General features: G+C 40.9%; 1 protein-coding gene across 6 annotated transcripts in view; it reads right to left on the bottom strand.

Annotated features, from left to right (window-relative positions):
* Nucleotides 1-16,056, bottom strand: part of col16a1 (collagen, type XVI, alpha 1) — an 84,768-nt gene extending 68,712 nt beyond the window's left edge. For 3 of the 6 annotated variants that reach the window (XM_085148333.1, XM_085148337.1, XM_085148338.1), the window contains exons 1-2: nucleotides 15,718-16,054; nucleotides 9,447-9,570 (exon numbers count right to left, since the gene is read on the bottom strand). In XM_085148333.1, the coding sequence (XP_085004459.1) occupies nucleotides 9,447-9,522 (76 nt within the window). In that variant the 5' untranslated portion in view covers nucleotides 9,523-9,570; nucleotides 15,718-16,054. Of the gene's footprint in view, nucleotides 1-9,446; nucleotides 9,571-15,717 lie in introns of all 6 variants that reach the window. The other 3 variants (XM_085148335.1, XM_085148336.1, XM_085148334.1) reach the window with 3 other exon arrangements.
* Nucleotides 16,057-19,193: the final 3,137 nt, after the last annotated feature.

Raw genomic sequence — 19,193 nt, 5'->3', positions numbered from 1 at the left:
GAATTAAATCCCTGTATAGCTATAATAGCTGTTTATCACTTTTTCACTTTTTATCAAGATCATCACTTTACGCAGTGCAGTTTTTTGCCCAATTTTGGTTCCAAAATACAAATGACTGTACTGCAACGCGCAGCACATTTTGTCCCGTGAGCCCCCACCAGTGTGTCATTTTCTTATTGCTGTCAACAAATACAAATCAAGCCGCGGAAAAGAGATGTCATGCAGCAATGTTGCGGCACGCTAAGAGAGGCTTGAGATTAAAAGTAAAAGAAATCAGACGTGTTGGACGTGACTTCCGAACAACGGATCCGGTGGAGAAGGTATCGAGCGCTGCTTTAGAGTTTTCTCAGCCCTCTGATGTTGTCACTCATTCTTAAATTCTGCCTTCACGCCCTCTCTCACTCGCACAGTCACACATGCTGTATTCATAATTTGAATTCTCCATCCTGAAGCCTAATTTGCCAACTCAGCACAAAGTGCAATGTGCAGCCTCACAAGTGCACACACACACACACGTATCCACACACACACAGAGAAAGAGTGTATCTTTATATCTCCCACTGAGAGTTTTTTTTTTAAGTCAAGACATGGTATGATCTGCTTTTTGTTGCTGCTTAGGCTGCTTTCTTCCCCCCCACCCCTTTTGCGTTTTGTGTGGGGGTTGGTTTCATCACTGCCGCAGTTCCATCAGATGGAATACAGATGAAGGCTTTGTCAGGTGTGGAGTGGAGAGACCCTGGCTGCAGGCAAACGGGCAGCACAATAAAAAGTTAAACAGCACAATAGAGGAGAAGGTGGAGAGATGAGGAGGGAGGAACAAAGGAGGGCAGAGAGAGAAAAAGAGAGGAAGTGGAAACATAACAGGTAATGTAAGGTGTGAAGTGTCACTTCAGGAAAAGCAACTTACCCCACAACACCCAAACCAGCACTCCCCAGGCTATAGTTTGCTTTTTCTGAGGTAAGACTAAGAATAGCTGACTGCATTATATTGCAAGATAAAGAAATCAAGTTTGAAGAGGCATCTTTTAGGATTAAAAAAAGAAGCTTTTATCTCTCCTGTGACAATTTTAGGATATCTAAGCTTCATGTTCATGCTCAACTTTCAGCATGCTTAGAGCACAACAGCCTTCAGCAACTTAGAATTTGAGTAAAAAGAAACCCTAAGTAGAGCATATAGATTAGAGACGTATAGATTTAACGTGCTCGCTTCCAACCCTGTTCCTCCTGGTGACTCCCACTACAAATCTTAGCATCTTTAACTCTGACACCTCCACTCAACCTTCTGTCTTTTTGTCAGTACCACTTCCAAATTCTCTCTCACTCTTTCTGCTATCCGTCTGCCGCAAATCAGCCTCGACACTCATCTCCACCCACTCCAACCTGTCTGCACTCTCTTCTTCACCCCTCTTGTGTGCTGTCGATTGCTTTGAACAGTTGAAGCTAGGTATTTAAACTCATCCACTTTCACTACCTCTACTCCTTTTTTCACCATTTCCCTTGCTTCCTTCCCACACGCGCATTCCTCTTTTATCCAATGCATACCTCCACTTCTCCAGGCTCCCCCTACTCTCACTACAGGTCATGTCAATGCCATCTGCAGACATTAAAGTCTGCAGAGACTCCTACCTGACCTATTAACATGTCCAACACCTCTGCATATAAGAAAGAGCTCTGAGCTGATACCTGCTATAATCCCATCCCCATCTTCAACCTGTCACTCCTACTGCACACCTCACTGCTGTCTAGTTGTCCTCATCTATATTCTGTACCACCCTCACATACCTCACTACCACCTCTGACTTCCTCATGCTACACCAAAGTTCCTCTTGAGCCATAAAGACAACGCACCTCCTTATGAATTCTGTATTTTTTGATCAATCATCATATCCATAGTGTTCTTTCTTAGCATGAATTAATATTATTTATATGTTAGCAAACTAGGGCTAAGGCACTTGCAAACAACTATCGTGGCAGGTTTCTGAATTATCGACATTTCACTATACAGCGAATTGACTATGTGCACGTTAGCATATGCTACTTCCGGTGCGGAAACTCCTGTGGGGAGCTTTGTTTCCGGTGTCCTATTCACGCCCTGTTTACGGTCCAAAACAAGTTAAGCAAATGAATGAATCAAGCGGCGATTTACATTTCTATAGATGTCTTGGGCATTTACCCAATATATCTGTAAATGATGTTCGACTTGTCGATATTTTTTCTCGCGCCTAAGAGCAAAAGAGAAAGGGGATTCAAATGTTATATTTCTCAGCTGTCTCTCGTTTATTGCGGGTGTTATGTTCTAAAAATAACCAGCGATAGGTGAAATCAAGTAGCCAATTTTATTTTTTGACAGTGCAAAACGTTTCGTGGACATCGTGGACATACAGTACTGCACTTCAGAGTCACACTGCTAGCGATCGATGCAGCGATTCTGTACTGTACAGGAGAGACGTCACGGAGGAGATCGTCTGCAGCGATCAGGACGCAGGACACAATGTGATGTAAAAAAAGCATGCAAACTTGCACTAAAAAATCTGCGAAACAGCGAGGTGAAAGGTGAACCGTGTTATAGTGAGGGACCGCTGTAATTTTAAAGGTAAGTCACAACATACCCTTTGTAAATACTAATGTATAGAAACCCTTACCAGCAATCATTCATTTTTTGTGTGGCTTTTTTCACGGTTTGTTAACATGCTGTGTAGGTGTGTACTTGACGAGCTGATCTGACATAATGGGGAAAACATCTGGTTTGACTATTCTTCACCTGTAGTTTGAATGCTGAACATTTGCCTGTTTAAATCATAAGACCAGTCACTATACAGAGATGTGCTTCTGAATGTGGACGATGTGTCTTCTGCATGCAGTAATGCAGTTCTGCTTGTGTTGAGTGATGTAAACAACTGATCGATCTAAACTCTTTAAACGTCAAAATTGATCATTAGATTGTTTATGACACAACAGTGGTGAGTGTTCCCACCTTCTGCTCTTTGTAACTTAACGCGATCTTTCCGTTTTCGAGTTTTGGACATGATTTTGTTGTACATCTTCGCAGTAGCGATTGACCGCAAAGTAAAGCTACCGGAAATGTACAACCCCACTTCCGGTCTCAAACCAGGAAGTTAGCATTTTCTCGTGCACAGGGTCAATATAGTATGCTAGTGGTCCATATCGTTATACTGGAAGTTGACAACCAGTTTCTAGGCCTGTGTGACTGAGTCCTTACATAATTCAAAGTCACTGTAGAGCAAACGAGTTATCTTCCTCTCTGCTATTGGCAGCACTAAATTGTGCTAGCTGGGTCCTGATTGCACAATGTAACGATTTTTAACTTGCTAACTTGAAGCTTTAACATGCTAACATATTAGCATTATACTAATAACAGCTAAGGCTGCTAAAGTTAAAGCTAACAGACTCTATAAACTCTATTTAAAAAGCTTTCAGCAAAGAGAATGTAACACCCTTTCCAGAACACATACACTGGGAGAGGCTTTTCTCATGACTCACAGCTAGGAGAGTGTCCGTTCTTATTAGCAATAGTGACACAACGCAACCTCAACCCAGTGTTGCTAACTCCTCAGTAAGTAACGCTACTGGCTGTCCTAAAAGTCGCTAGAAGTCGCTAAATGACGTCATCGCCTAATATGCATAATTGGTCATGGTAACGTAATTGTGACCTACGTTGTAGGAGAGAAAAATAACATTGTGGAAGAGACATAAAGTGAGCTAACAACGTCCTAAATGCATTTAGAGTTTACTTAGAACTACAAATTAAATTTCTTTTAGGAATTATTGTTTTTTTAACGCCACAATTCCAACCCTACTCCTTTATCCGGGTTAGACCGGCAAAAGTGACTCGAAATAGGCACTCTGGTGGAGTTACTTTGTGTGTGTGTGTTTATAAGTAGTTTTAAACTTTGTGACCCACAACAACATAACAGTAAAAGAAGAACTGACTGCGTTACAGTCAGTATGGGAGTAGCGGCTTTGCTCATGTGCGATTCATTTGCAGTTTGGACGAATAGATGGGAACATCTCCTGCCCTGATAGCAGCTGGGGGAGGACTATCCTCCGCCCGCTTTTGCACGAGCGAGGTGCCCACGGCAGCACCCGCTGCTTGTTGAGAGTAAGAGCGATACACAAAAAGTCGTCATAAATGAGTCTCCAATAACACCAGAAAAAGTTGCCAGATTTGTCGCTAGTCGCTTTTGAGAAAAAAACAGTCGCTAAGGGGGTTTGAAAACTCTCTAAATATAGCGACAAAGTCGCTAAGTTGGCAACACTACCTCAACCTCGCCCTACAGGTCCTAAACAAGTAGATCAAATCACCGGTTAGACACACATACAGAAATTCTTTGATTTACTAGTGAGGGATTATTAGGCTAATGGATAGGCTAATTTATGGATTGCTCTCTAATAATAAATTCAGTATTCCAGATAAAAGGAGGAGGAGTGGGAATGAATTCTGTTATTTTGAGGTAACTAGTTAAACATTGCTATAAATGCTGTGCATACTTTTTAAACTGTTTGATCTGTATACTTTCACTCAAGGAAGAAACAAACTACTTCCACATAACTCAAAGGATCGATGATTTTTTAGTGGACTGTAGCATACTCAGGCAGTTTGGCAGTGGACCCACTACGGAACTTGAACCCCATTTCCTCTCAAGCTGTGATCAAATGAAAGCATTTGCTTGTTGACAAGCTAATTAGCACAAAGTATGACTGCCACTCCAGGATCCTGCTAGTAGCTGCATGTAGCCTTAAAGAGATTGGATGGTCTTGGCTGGGTTCACTTCCTCTTTGATGGGTTGTGTTTGAGCCTTGCCAAAGCAGGTAATGATACTACACTGGCAGTCACAGAGCACACTGCTGAGCGTGTTCCCCTCAGGTCTCCGCATTGCCAAAGATAAAAATTCAAGACATGTAAAGGTCTTTAGTGAGGTAAAGTGAGGTACTCTATTTTTTGATGTATACATGCTTACATTTAGCTTGGAGGCTTAAAAAGTACTAACGTGTCAGGCAAGGATCACGCCTGGATGATTTAATGTTCCAAATATACAGACAGTGAGAAAATTCAAACGCAAGTTTAGGCTCATACCCTTGAGGCATTCATTATGACACGGAATGTGCGTAAGTACATAGTTATTCACTCGACTTTCACTGACCTGCTATTATATTTCAGTAAAAATAAGTCGCATTTGAACTTTTTTTTTTGCATTGTGTGTAATATTTAACAAACTTTCAAAGGTTAAAGTAGCAGTGGCCTTATCTACCAGTGCCTCATTGTGGTCAGGCCTGTGTTTTAGTTTTGTCTTCTGAGCAGCAGAGACTTGGCAGGGTACTTTCTTCAGAGGAAGGAGGTCACAAGTCTGCTCACAGTGTCAAGAGCATGTGCTGTGTGGTTTGGAATAAGAGATTGCGTGGTGCTTATTGAATGTGCCTTACAATGTGGCATTGCAAGATAATTGGACCAGGCTCAGAGGTAGTCTTCCACTTCCTCAGTCGATTAAAGACATGGAACATATAGGAAGCAAAGAGACATACTGGGTGATGCATTTGATAGTCTAACACAATAAATGTAAGGTAAACCTGTAAGGAAAGAGCTAAATGATGGTGGTAATAAAAATATATATAACAAAAAATGACAGAGGGAGACGATGTGTGTCTTACTTGCCCTGTCGGGCAAACGAGCCAGACGATAGAGAGCATTCCTGGTTATTTTCCAGAGATAAAATTGCAGTACAGAGGAGTGGAAAGACTTAAAACACAGCACTGCGGGGAGATGAGCTCACTCATTTTCCCCTTGTAGGCCTCTGGCTCAACTTCATATGCTCTCACAAGTACACACACACACAGATATAAACTGAATCATGACGCAGATTTACAAGCTCTGCACAGCAATAAACGCAGACAATTCGGATTAAATAACGTTTGGCATCCTGTACGTGCATGTGCGTAAAGAAGTGTGAAAGGTAAATAATGACTATTATGATTATATCCGTGCATTGTTCAGTGCTTGAACACAATCCAGTATCCCAATGCTTTCTTAACTCCCCCTTGCAGAACACAGTTAAACAATCAGGGCTCGAACTACAAACTAGGCCAGCAGTCACATTCTGAATGACCCCTTGAAACTTCAAGTTCACTGGATGCACAAACAGCCTTGATTTTATAAGGTGATCAGCAATGGATACTCCCTAATGTGGTGCTTTAATGATGGTTCAGTGTCTAACACATCTGTTTAAAATCCTCCTTATGTGTCCGATATCTGTTGAATGTGCAAAGCATACAGTTCACATTCCCATTTATGTGCTAAAAATTAGTTTGCATCACAGGATATAGGGGACCACTCAGAATATCTCAGCATTGATTTTAAGGACCTACAGTAAACCAGCAAAATAGTCCCAACACAGTAAAAATCACAAAGGAGGGAAACGAGATAAAGGCAGCAACTAAAAACATGGTAAGTAGGTACGGCACAAGCAAGAAAGCACAATGCAGGTACAGACAGAGGGAGCTACAACCATCCATGCATAACTCATGTGCTACAGACTGGATACTGTCAATACTTTATGGTGAAGAATGTCACCATTTTGAATTTAACTATGTGGACTAGACAGCTGGTTAGACTCTAGTACTCCAGCTTGACTCTTCAACACTAGTTTTACTTAAATCTGCTTTCCTGCTGCAATGTCAGGAAATTACCAGCAAGCAGTGATTTGGATGACACGGAGGAATTGTGTGTGTGGCCTGGGACTAAGTATTATTGCTGCACTTGAGAAAGCACTTTCTTTCAACCACTGGAGGGAAGGACTCAGGGGAACTGCGAGCTGACTCAGTCTCATCTAAAATGCTCCGACTAGGGCCTCCCAAGGGGGTCCCACTCCTCCACAAAGTTCCCTTCAGAGCTCAGCCAACTATGGAGGATTGCTCGGCCCCCCAAGTGATATCACAGATCCGGTCCCGAGAAAATACTGGCAGTGCGATAAGGGAGCATGGCAGTTGAAAGCAAAATATAGAAAGAAAGAAACAATAAAATACATTTCTTCACTCTTGCTTGTTTTCTGGGGTTTCTGTGTCCTTCTCGCACACTTTATACTCATGGTTACACATGCACGTTCTCTCCGACACCGACAAACAGTCAAACTAGCGTTTCATCATGCATGCAGACATGTTTCTTCTATACAACTACACAACCTCAAATGACTGACGGATCATAAAGAGGAACAAAACCGCACATGGTAAACACACGCCTCTTTGCCACAGCCTGACCACGCAGCTACCAAAAGCCACCAGCGTTGCACACGCAGGGTGTAATTACGGTCTTTTCTTTGTTGCCTTGGGGCCTTCATACTTACAGGGCGCAAACCCTCACAGACAGACACGTGTCAGAGGATACACATCCTGTTTAGAACTTTTGCTTTAGGCAATAAAGGCACATCTTTGCAACTTCACTGTCATTTTAACATTTAAATGAACTGCTAGAAAAAGAAAGAGTTTGAGGGCAACATGTTCCTTTTTGTGACCTTTATGATTCAGTAGCATTTTGTTCACAGCTTGTACAACAGGAAAACTTAATAAATAAGAAGGATACAAAAAGAGCTCCACAAAAGATATGCACTTGATTTTCTTTTTGTACAGTCAGTACCCATTTGGAAAAATCAAAGAGAAAAATAAACTCTCCAGTGCACTCGTTTGCTGTTTTGCTTAGAGCTCAATGGGACATTCTGTCCATGCAAGCTGAGCCTAAAGCTAGTATCTTGTTAGTTTAATTTAGCTTTGCAAAAGCGGCAAGCTTACTTACTAGCTTAATATTTATTTAGGTAACAGGTAAGCTTTTATCTAACCAGTTTTATTTAAGCAAACCGTGAATCATTACCCAACAATATCTCATCATCGCTGATGATTAGAGCCTGACTGATGTATCGGCAGGTCGATATTATCTGCCCATATAAGCTATTAGCAAACCTGTTAGCATCAATGAAAAACCGACTGAAAATTATGAAAATAATTTAATTAATATGCAGACTAAGGCTGGGCGATATGACCCAAAATTCATATCTCGATATTTTTTACCTGGACGGCGATATAAGATATATATCTCGATTTTTTTTTTTAAGCCATAAAGTAAGAACAAAAAGAGAGTTCTTAGTCAAAGCTGTGTCCCAGATGTCACACAGGCACTTTTATTAACATAGAGCATAGATGTACATAAAATTTACTCAAAAATAAATTATGAGCATTTATTAAATAGTAATGCTCCATAAATAAAAGAAAACAATGTTGTTTTTGTGCATAACAAAAAGCTCACAATTGTGCAGTCAAAATGTAAACTAAAAGATGCAGAGCATAGTAACAAAGACAGATTTCACAGCTGCTCTGTTCCAAACTTCTACTGTGTGACTGACAGCATTGAGTTTGAAATCCTCTTCGTAACCGTGTCTCTTAACAGGTGCCATTTATGGTCCTTATACACAGTAGGGTAATATTACGTTAAAGCACAGTACGTATCACTCCGCGAGGCTCCTCGGTAGCCGTAATGCTCTGACAATCCATCAAGTGGTGCAGCTCCGTAGCTTACCAAAGTCGTACTAAAACATTTTTGACAGATTGCTGAGCGCTGTGTACCACATAAAATCGGTTTGCGGCCATCAAGCACAACCAGAATTCATACATAAGGCGCGCTGTCAACTTTTGAGAAAATGAAAGGATTTTAGGCTGTGCAGCGCCTCTGGGCTGCATGGCGTTAGCGTGGTTAGCTCGTTAGCGTGGTTAGCTAGCTAACACGTTGACGGCGTCCAGCCCCACGCACGGGGCGATGCGCAGTAACTCGTTAACGGAGATTTGCCGTGTCCATCTTGTCGCTTCCTGCAGGTGAAGCGATGGGGGAGGAGAGGGAGTTGTGTTCAGTGAAGGAGGGGCGAGGCCGAGTAACGTTGCGTAAAGACAAAAGTGGACGAAAGAGAGGCAAACTTGCGGCTCCACAAGTATAGTTATAACGTAACATAGACTATATCGATATAAAGGATATTGTCACATCTTATATCTCGTATAAAAATATATCGATATTTTTTAAAAACTAGATATATCGCCCAGCTCTAATGCAGACTACATTATAATCGTAAAAGCTCATTTGAAAAGTAACGAAGAGACAGGAGAAACATCATTAGAGTCAAGCACAATAGGCAGAAATCATTACAAAAAGGGTTTAGGTTAGCATAAATAAGACAGCAGTTTGTTTCTTAGATTTACAGTGTCCATGCTTTTTTATGCACAGCCACAAGAGGGCGCACTCCTGTTTTAGATATTTTTCTTAGTATAATTATTGTTTTGTTTTTTTAAATCAGATTATACCTTTTGTTAAACAAAACATTGTTCAAAATTTTACATTCCATTACCTATGCAAATAAATAACTAGGGTTTACATCTTCTGGAAAGGCTTGACTCACCTTGTTCGGACACCAGAGGGTCACACGATCCAAAGCTGATGGCCAGCAGAGCCAGAGAGGAGCAGAGAAGCCACATGGTTTCACTCCTCCAAAAAACACCACCTCACCTCACTCCAGCCACCAGCTGATAGATAAACACAGAGAAAAAGGGAAAGTCAAAAAAGTCAAATCCCTCCTTCATTCTGTCAACATGCCACCCAGTTTGCTTACTCTGCCGACAGCTGTGCATTATGCTTGACTCCTAAATAGACGTTGATGTATATTTATGAGTCAGTCACAGTTGATGTGTTAATTATGTAGTATGATGCGGGCTTTGTTAGTGGCATATGAATTAACCAGAATGGTCCTCATTATGTTGTGTAACTCTATAAAGTCTGATCATAGTCATTATCCTGTCCATCTGGTTGGCCTTTGACTGGGCAGCTGCTTCACACACTCTGACACATACATGTGAATATAACTATATATATATTTAGCCACATTTGACCATGAGCAAGTGCGCTTATTGATGCAAACAAAGCAGCAAATGCAAGACAACAAAGCAAAAGATACACATGAAAGCAAAATGATTTACATGCAGGATAGTTGGTCTAGAGTCAAACAGACAGAGGGGCCAAAACACACAAACACATCTGGAGACTATTCCACTGGAGCCATTGTTCTGCTGTACCAGATGCTTCCACGTGGCCAAACAACAGGCACACAGACACACACACAAAGGCATGCATAGATTAAAATGCACGCCACGTATAAATAATCATTATATCTTGGCTGCGCAGTCTCTCTCCCTTACTACAGTAGCTCATTTACACAAGAATGTACGTGCATAAACACGCTAATCCCGCCCACTTGCATATAACCCGCGTAAACACATCCCAGCTGACCTGGACTTGCCCTCGGCATGTGCTAGGACCCCATAATTCTGTAGTGTTTACAGGTTCAGCAGGGCCCTCAAGGCAGGCAGGCAAGCAGACTGTATCTCTGAACACACACCTGTGCTGTCTGCCAGGAGAAATGACCCCCACACTCTCCTGGGGCTACACAATGTGGTGTGTGAATACTATCCAGCTTGACCTAACTTCTGTAGCAAGCTGTTAAAAGACAATATGGTGGAGGATGGTGCTTCAAATTATGTTCTGGAGAAACAGAGACAGCCTGACCTGCCCCAGACTTTCATTTGGAGTATGCAGTCCACTTTGGGAGCTGTTGACTTAAGTAGTGTGGCTCAGTTCAAATACTTCACTTCGTATATTTTCATGTACCATAATATGTAGACAATGCGCTTGTATGCACAGTGTACTGCGAAGAAATTTTGACAGGTTAGCTACATTAAACACTGTAAACTTTGAACTAAGAATACTAATGGTGTCAACTATAGCCTGCAGGGGTGTTGCCGGGCCTGTGGTGCTTTTTCTTTATTTCATATTAACTGGTAAGTCAAACAAAATTCTGCTGCAGATACTAATTTTGGTGACCGTTAGGTGATGCATAGGTAATGTAAGCTGAACAAAACATGCAAAACAAACAAGGAACCTAACATTGTTTTGGGAATAACGAATACGAAAATCCCAAAGATTTGGATTTGTAAGAAATGCTTTTTAAAAACATATATATGTTAAAAATTGCTAACTATTGTTGAGAATACATACGCTACAATCAGTGTAGTAAGAAAAAGATGTTTGAAATTTTAGACTTCAACGTCATGCTAGCTGCTCCATTTTCGTAACTATCGTAACCTACGTTATATTAAATTTGGTCCCACATAATACTACATTTTTCAGCAGGGACGATGGCACTATTAGGCACATAAATACCAAACAATATCATAATAAATTAACATAATGTATTTCCTGTAATTCTTTTTTTAAACTGCTGCTGCTGTTAGCTTGCTAAGCTAGCACTGACGTCATCATTGACGTCAACTGGTTATGGACAAATCAAGTGTGTGATCATGTATGAGTTGTATAGTTTTAATATTTTATTTGGGAACAGAATGGTGTGTATGTGTAAGTTTGGTGATGGAGTTTTTATTATGAATGAATGATGATTTTTTTATGAATTATTATGTCTATTTTTTATGCTTAAGGACAACAGATGGAAATTAGCCCTTGGCTATAATCTGGTATGTTTACATTCATGTAATTTTTTTTTTTACATTTATGTTCATTAACATGCACTGTCCTAAATAAATAAATAAATCATTAATGGTGATATAATATGATGGTTTCGTTGACTAAAAATAGTTTAGTAGTCAAGACGGTAAGAGTGAACACAATTTGCTCTTAACTTTTTGGCCCATTCTGCGTACACCATCGTACTCCTGGAGCAATTCATTTAGCCATGATGATAGGAACACTATTATGCATGCAATATTGCAAATTCAAGTACCCTGAGACACAGCACAGGTGTGGTTGCTTTTTCTTCCATATTTTTTATTTTAGGTTACCGGTTTATTTAAGAACCAAGGTCTTTGCAAGATCCTGTACAATCATGCTAAGCCACAAATGATCTGTCGGCACTACTGTCGCCAGCATGTGTACCATTAAGGTGAAACTATCTAATTAGCTAAACGACAAGAAGAATACGTTAAAAAACGTGTTTTCTCCTGCAGCCGGATGGGTGGGAAGTTAATCAAAGCCTTAGACAGCTATGTTTGAGCAGTCTGAAGCTACAGCCATTATTATAGGCTTCATGCCACATGATCACAATAATAAGAAAGTTCACACAGTACATAATGCATAATGCATTACAGTCCACAGAACACAAGCTGGGGGAAAAGTTACAGCTCATTGCTATTATTATCTGGCCATAATCCAAAACAGTTTAATAGGTTTCCTGATATAAGTTGCTATGGATGTGTCTCTTTCCATTTCTGTCTCTGCACTGCATTCATAGCTTGCAATAACAGATACAGTAAAGCCAGGATGGGGTTATGCCACTGGGCTTGCCGCAGGCCCGGCCATGACTCGGTGAGCATGCCTGTGAGTGATTGGGTCACTGGTTATGGATAAGACACAGGAAGGAAAACAGGAACCGATGTCTTACTGTTATAGTTCTAAAAGCCGAAAGACAAGAAGTGAAAGACAGAAGTAATGACCAGCATCCCCAATCACAGCCCAGCCCAGTAGTACCAGTACTTTTTATAGATTTGAATACACATACAGAATGAGCCACTGACACAGTCTCACATAATAACCGAGGCTCTTGTGCTCAGGGCTTAGCAATTTTCACTGTCCTGCATTTCATCACAATTGCCACTGTTTACAGATGGAACAACATCTCTAGCACAAGCCTGTTTAGAGGAACACATTCTGACAGAGTTAAATGAAACATGTCCACTTTATGGCCTGACAAGAGAATTGCTTTCATTGCTTATTAGCCACCCAGACATGGATGATTAAATAACAGTGATCCAACAGCCCACTTTTTAGAATAGTTTGCATCTGTTTAGATTGAAGAACCCGGTGTAAATGTGTCTGTCATTCACTATCTGAGGGTTCATTGCTTTTCCAGCTGTCTCTCACAGCATCCAGAAGCAAGAAGACTGATAGGGGCAGTTTACAATCTAGTCTGCTTCCAATCTACTCTAGGCTATCACACAAGAAAACACAATCCAAGAGTGGTATTGCTGCTGAGTTGTGAAAGCAACTTCCTGATTGGCCGCCAGTTTGTCACCCTGGCTCAAAATCCTCAAGGGAAGTTCTCTCTGAGAAGAGGCTGTACATGGAATTCAGCCCTCAAACAGAAGCCCTGCCTTATCGGTCAGGTAGATCGCCTGTGTGCGTTCGTGTAAAGTACAACATGTGTTCTACAGAAGACGAAAGGGGCTGCCATACAGAGTGGTCAGACATACTGAATAGGAAGTCAACAGAGGCTCATTTATGCAGATGAGCACACACACAGTGACTCAAGCCATTTAACACCATGCTCCAGAAGCTACCGTTCAACAACACAATCACAAACTCAATTTCTGTTTACGAGGTGCTTCAAAATCAGCTCTGCTAATTGTTAGTGTGAGTAAGGTTGGTCAATTCTTATTGTGAGAAAACTAAAATAATTGTTGGGCTGCTGTGAGCCCTGCATTCCTCCAGAGAATGCATGGCTGAAAAAAACTAGAGTCTACTTGCCTAGAGTGTCTATAGCAGTTCTGCATAGCTGTAATACAGATGTTATGCTAAAATGCTGATTTAAATATTGACGCTTACTACATTCAATATCTTCATTTAGCGTGTACCAGATTTAGAACTAAACATAAATGCATGCAAGTAGAAATACACTACAGGAAAACTTTAACTTAGACCCTATAATGGTCATTTATGGTCAGATGGATCAGAGGGTTCGCAGTTTACAATAAGTTACTTCTGAGGGGAACATGAGTGTGTAGATCAGACCAGTCATGGATCAGTCATGGAAATCCATCCGGTGGTTTTTGAGACTCCAAACCACAAATCTGAACCTTATGCTGAAGGAAAAGGGTAAAAAGGCAAAGTCATCAAAGTCTGGGATTCACCCTCTAAGTAAAGTTTACATTTCTCTCAATGTTTCTGACCTGAATGCAGTTCTAAGTACACTCATAGGTTCAAACAATACTAGTTACACTACTGCTGGATGTCGACGTCAGTCAAAATGCTGTTTCCCAACATGCATTTTGCTTTGAAGACATGAACGTACACACTCTGTATCTGAAAGTTTTGACCTTCTCACAAACTTGTTTTAACTTTAAATAAAAGTAGCTGAAGTGGGCCCCGAGGGCTTAACACTCCAAATATCAACTGACTCCAAGCAAAAACCTTCAAACTAGCGAAGGTAATATCCAAACCTGTGTAACACTGAAAAGAGACTGAGGCAAGTTTTTACTAGTCTTACATTCTGGGCAGTGTTCAAGGGCTTTATTTGAATATTTGCTAGTGTGAATCAGACCAGGAAAGGAACTGAGCACTAAATACATAAAACTCTTTCCTGTGATTGCTCAGGGCTACCTGGAAGTTCCAATGCCACGGACACCTACGGCCCTTTTGCAAACGCAACGAAGCAAAGTTAGTCCTGATCTGATGACATGACCCGGTTGGCTCCAAGCCTATGTTGTGGATGAAGTCAACCTGGAGAGAGCAGATGACTTGCCGAATTTCTTCAGCTTGACTTTACATTTCCGCCTAATGTTCACTTCACAGCTGAACTGAATGAGCAAGGAGTCAAGGGGATGATACAATTTCCTGTAGGCCCAACAAAAGCTGGTATGGAAGATATATGTGGGAGAACATACCGCCCTGTGGCCTACAGCTATGCATTGCACAGACAGCCTCCAGCAGGTTAAGTGAGCAACACTTAATGGGCATAGATTTGTAACGTTTGTAACAGGGCTATGAGGAGACTACTGGTGGTAGGAGAGTTCTGTTACATACCAGGGTTTCCAAGCTTGCATGTGCAAGTTTATTTTAGTTAAAATGACCCTTAAATGAAACCAGAATCCCACTTGGACAACGGGGAAGCGTGGAAAATGTTCCACATTTTGAAGGAGGAGGGTGAAAACAAAAAAAAAAAGAGTAGGAGGATTTATTTTTTAATGTGAGTCGTGGGGTGCAGACAGGATGCAAAATCCAGCAAACATGGGGGATAGCTGAGTAATTAGGAAAGCAGATGTTACTGCGGTATTCAAGCCCCCACTCCTCTGCTGTTCATGTTCTTTCCCAAGAAGTGAAAAGAAGTTTTAGAGACCGATCCGAGATCATTCCAAAGCTGATTACTTTTTTCGAATGATATGCATGTAGTGGGGAAAAAAACCCCAGTGTACTTAGGAGGCTTTTCCATGCCACAGGGGGTTGGATGCCATCCAAACAAAATAGCAACACCTCAGCCGTCCTGTGCCCATGCCTGGCTTATTAGATGTGAAGGAAAAATCAGCATCACTTTTGCCAGGAGCTAGTCGTTTTCTTGCAAAATCCAATAAAGGAATACTAGCTTACTACAACTACACGAGTCAGAGCGGCCGAGAACATACAACTTTAATGATCTCCGCTGAGAGGAAGCAACTTTAGAGCACTTTTGCTCAGTATCCCAGATTTTTTGGTGTGTGGTACAACCCCACAGTATGGTATCCCCACGTGATGTTGCCCACTGTAAGCAGTCTTTGCTGCTACAACACTTCCATCACTAAAGTTCCGCTGCACTTCACTAACTTGTCTTTACATCTTCGACGGATGTGGCAAAAAAAAAAAAAGCATCGCTTTTTAAACGAAAAGTTAAAACGACAGAGAGCATGTAAAAGCCTTACCTTCAATTTCTGATAAATCCACAAGTTTGCGACCACATTAATCCGCTGTTGTGTGTGTATAGATCCAAGGTCCGGCTTGGGAATCCTGCAGGGCGATGCAAATGCAGACAAATGTAATCCAGCCTAGTTTTTGTCCCCTTGACTTTTTTTTTCTTGAGTCTTCTTCCACAGAGAAAGGAAAGAGGGAAAAAAAAGTTACAGCAAGATTAGCCGTGTCCAACTTTTTTCCCCCTCCCCTCTCTGCTGATCCCAAGTGTCTCTCTCCCTCTCTCGCCTCCTCTTTGCTCTCTCCGTTGTCTGTCTCTCGGTTTCTTATTACTTTTTTCCTCCCCTTGGTCTCTGTCTATTCCTCCAGCCTGTCTCTCTTCCAGTCTCCCTCCAACACCCCCCCCCCCCTCCCTTACCTCTCCTCTCCTCTCCTCTTTCTCCCTGCTCTCTCCCCCTCTCTTTGGGAGATCTCTCTCAAACATGTGGTGACATCAACTTGTCCACAAGGCTGGAAAATAAGCCCTGGGCATCTCTCTAATCTTTCTGGCAAGCTGTTCCAGGCCTCTCTACCCTCCCTTTACCCTCTACCCCCATCATCTTACCTCCATCTCCCCCTCACCTCTTACTATTTGATTCATGACATACCAGAAAAACAGACTTGCTTCTATTCTGCCTGGGTTAAAGCACTGTATTAGGAAAAGAAATACAGATTAGGCTCTCCTGGTTGGTGCATTATGGAGAGGAATTTACTCCATTAAAATTAATGAACTTACTTATCATACTTACTTATGATTGAAGGCCACATCCACAGCTTCCATATTGTTTTATCACTCGCGTTTATTGCATCCAATCCATAAAGTGGCCTCGGTTGGAGCCCCTGACCATCCAGAAACACCAGTCCTAACAGCCACATAAATTCCACCTTTATTGTCAATAAGTAAATAGTTCAAGAGGCGAATAAATATCACTTTGTCTTTTGATTTATGCATACCTCCCTTCAGATGGTATGGAATAATTGGTAGAGGAGTGTGCTTACATCTCCAAGATATTTATTTCTGTCCTCTGTTGAGAGGTCAACATCTCTACTGAGTAGTTATCCTTAACTCTCTCATTAGCTTTTACCCCTAGTTTAAAAAAACAATAAAGGAAAATGTGAAAACTCTCTAAGTAGCATCCGTCCACTCACATTGTTTCACTTCTGTCTAATGAAGCTGAAAATGCTTTGAACTAGATGCTTACCCAGAGGTGTCCTCTTTGAACTAAAAACACTGGTGGAAAGCAAGGTCATTCAGCCACTACCAATGGGGAATCTGGACAAATGCGTGCATATGTCTTTGTATGGTTTGACGGCATAAGCTAAGAAAGAAAGGAACTGAAAAGGTGTGGCTTCCCCTATTTCACAGAGCATGTTGACAAATGATGTGTTGAAGTTTAGCTCTGACCAGACAATAAAAATTACTCTGATGAATCTCCCTATCCTGACATATTACCCAACCTCCAGGGATGAGTCAAAATGTTAATGATGTATTGCTCATCCAGTTCAATCCATCACAGTTCATGACGTATTGCAATGTGTGACGTGCAGAAACAAAGTAAAAGGCTTTCTTGTCATTGCCTGGCTGTGTTTCACAGTCTAAGTAGAATTTAAATCTACAAAGAAGTTAAAGAGGCTCCCCAAATGTGTCATGTCCAGGACCAAAAGTGTTCAAGTTCAGCAGTATTATCACCACATGGTCAGTCGTAACCATGACCATTAAAAGCATGAAAATATGTGAACACATCAACATGATGCTAATATAATGGTGATAGAATGGCCCCAACCAACCATACCTTGGTGATCTGCAAATCAACCAACAGGACTACTGCCAACAGGCAACAAGTGGTATACAACATATGGCAAAGATATATTTCAAGCTATCTTATAACTTGGTGTTTCGTGAAGTCCGTTCTTTATCATATTGCACATGCAACACTGAGAATGTTACAACGATTAACCATTTTGCTAAAGGTTGCAAATTATTCAATACATCTGTACGAAGTTTTGGTGAAATGTTTAAGTACTATGCATGAAGGTTATCCTGTGAAAATGTGAAAAAGTTCCCTTCAAATCACTTTTGTTGAAGGTCATAAGGTGATTGTATACATTTGTTTGTAACTCTTGCTGTAATCTGATTTCGCCTCAGACTGGTGTTTTGGCTGGTATGCTAATAAAAAATTAAGTCAGTGTTGAAAGCTGCAGTTCCTCAGAGTTCCACGGCAACAAAAGCAAGTCAGTTCCCTTAAAATGTTTTGTTAAAATTCCCCAAATCACAGTAGAAACAGACACGTTTAGAGCTTGGTACTACAATAGGAGCTTACAGTCAATTTCCCCTTGTTACGTTCCATCTAGGGGGCCAAGACAACATGAAAAGGAATTCATTTTCAACTTGCAAAAAGAGAATAAATGTTACAGAAAATTAAATCATTAGTGGTCATTACACCCACTTTCCCAAGATTAAAACATCCTCCCGATAATGGTTAATTCAAGAGTGAAGAAACACTGATGGGTTAAAGTCAATAGAAGCGAAGAGATGATAAAATAGACCTAAAGGACACTTCATCTCCTTTTCAATACAGCGCTATAAATTAGCTAATGCTTGAACTTTAGAGAAGCAGAATGGGATTATCTTAGCCCAGAAGCACTTGAAGTTTGAAAGGCAAGTGGAATTGGGTTCAAGTAGAACTATGGCGCTACACAGTGCTTTTCTTCTTCATCTTTGTTTTTGCATAGTTGTATCACATTTTGCTGACTCGTTTTATCACTGATTCTTTGGTCACACTTGGTGATGATGGATGATTTCTACATCTAAATATTTGTCACTCATGTCTCACATCTTAAAAAAATGTAATATTAGTGAAAGATAACCAAAGTTAAAACAAAATGCAGTTTTTAAATGATGATTTGATTTAGTATGGGAACAAAGCCCTCCGAACCTACCTGGCCCTGTGTGAATTAACTATGATTTAACAGGTTTTGGAAAGCTGAACTCAATCTCACTAACCACACTGAGGCCTGATTAACCTGTTAAATCAAAAAAAATCACTGAAACAGTCTTGCATCTTCCTATGAGTGTCAAGCCAAAATTACTCCAAGAGTGCGTTGATGACTCATGCATTAGGTCACCAAAACAAAAATCCAGGGCAGCATTTAAAGACTGCAGGCCTCGTTTGCCTCAGTTAAAGTCAGAGTTCATGAGACTGGGAAAAATTGGCATCCATGGTAAAGTTCCAAGGAGAAAACCGCTGCTGACCAAAAAGAACACAAAGCATTGTCTCACATTTCCCAAAAAACATCTTAATGAACCTTTTGGAAAAATATTTTGTTTATTTTTGTTTGATAAGACAAAAGCATCTGGCACATAACTAGCACAGCGTTTCATAAAAGTACAACAATAGTCATAAATGAACAAACTTGCTGTAATTGATGGAACCATGAATTCTGCTCTCTG

The sequence above is a fragment of the Neolamprologus multifasciatus genome, chromosome 22, assembly GCF_963576455.1.
Source record: "Neolamprologus multifasciatus chromosome 22, fNeoMul1.2, whole genome shotgun sequence".
NCBI lineage: Eukaryota > Metazoa > Chordata > Actinopteri > Cichliformes > Cichlidae > Neolamprologus > Neolamprologus multifasciatus.
This window is presented reverse-complemented; position numbering and strand designations above follow the sequence as displayed.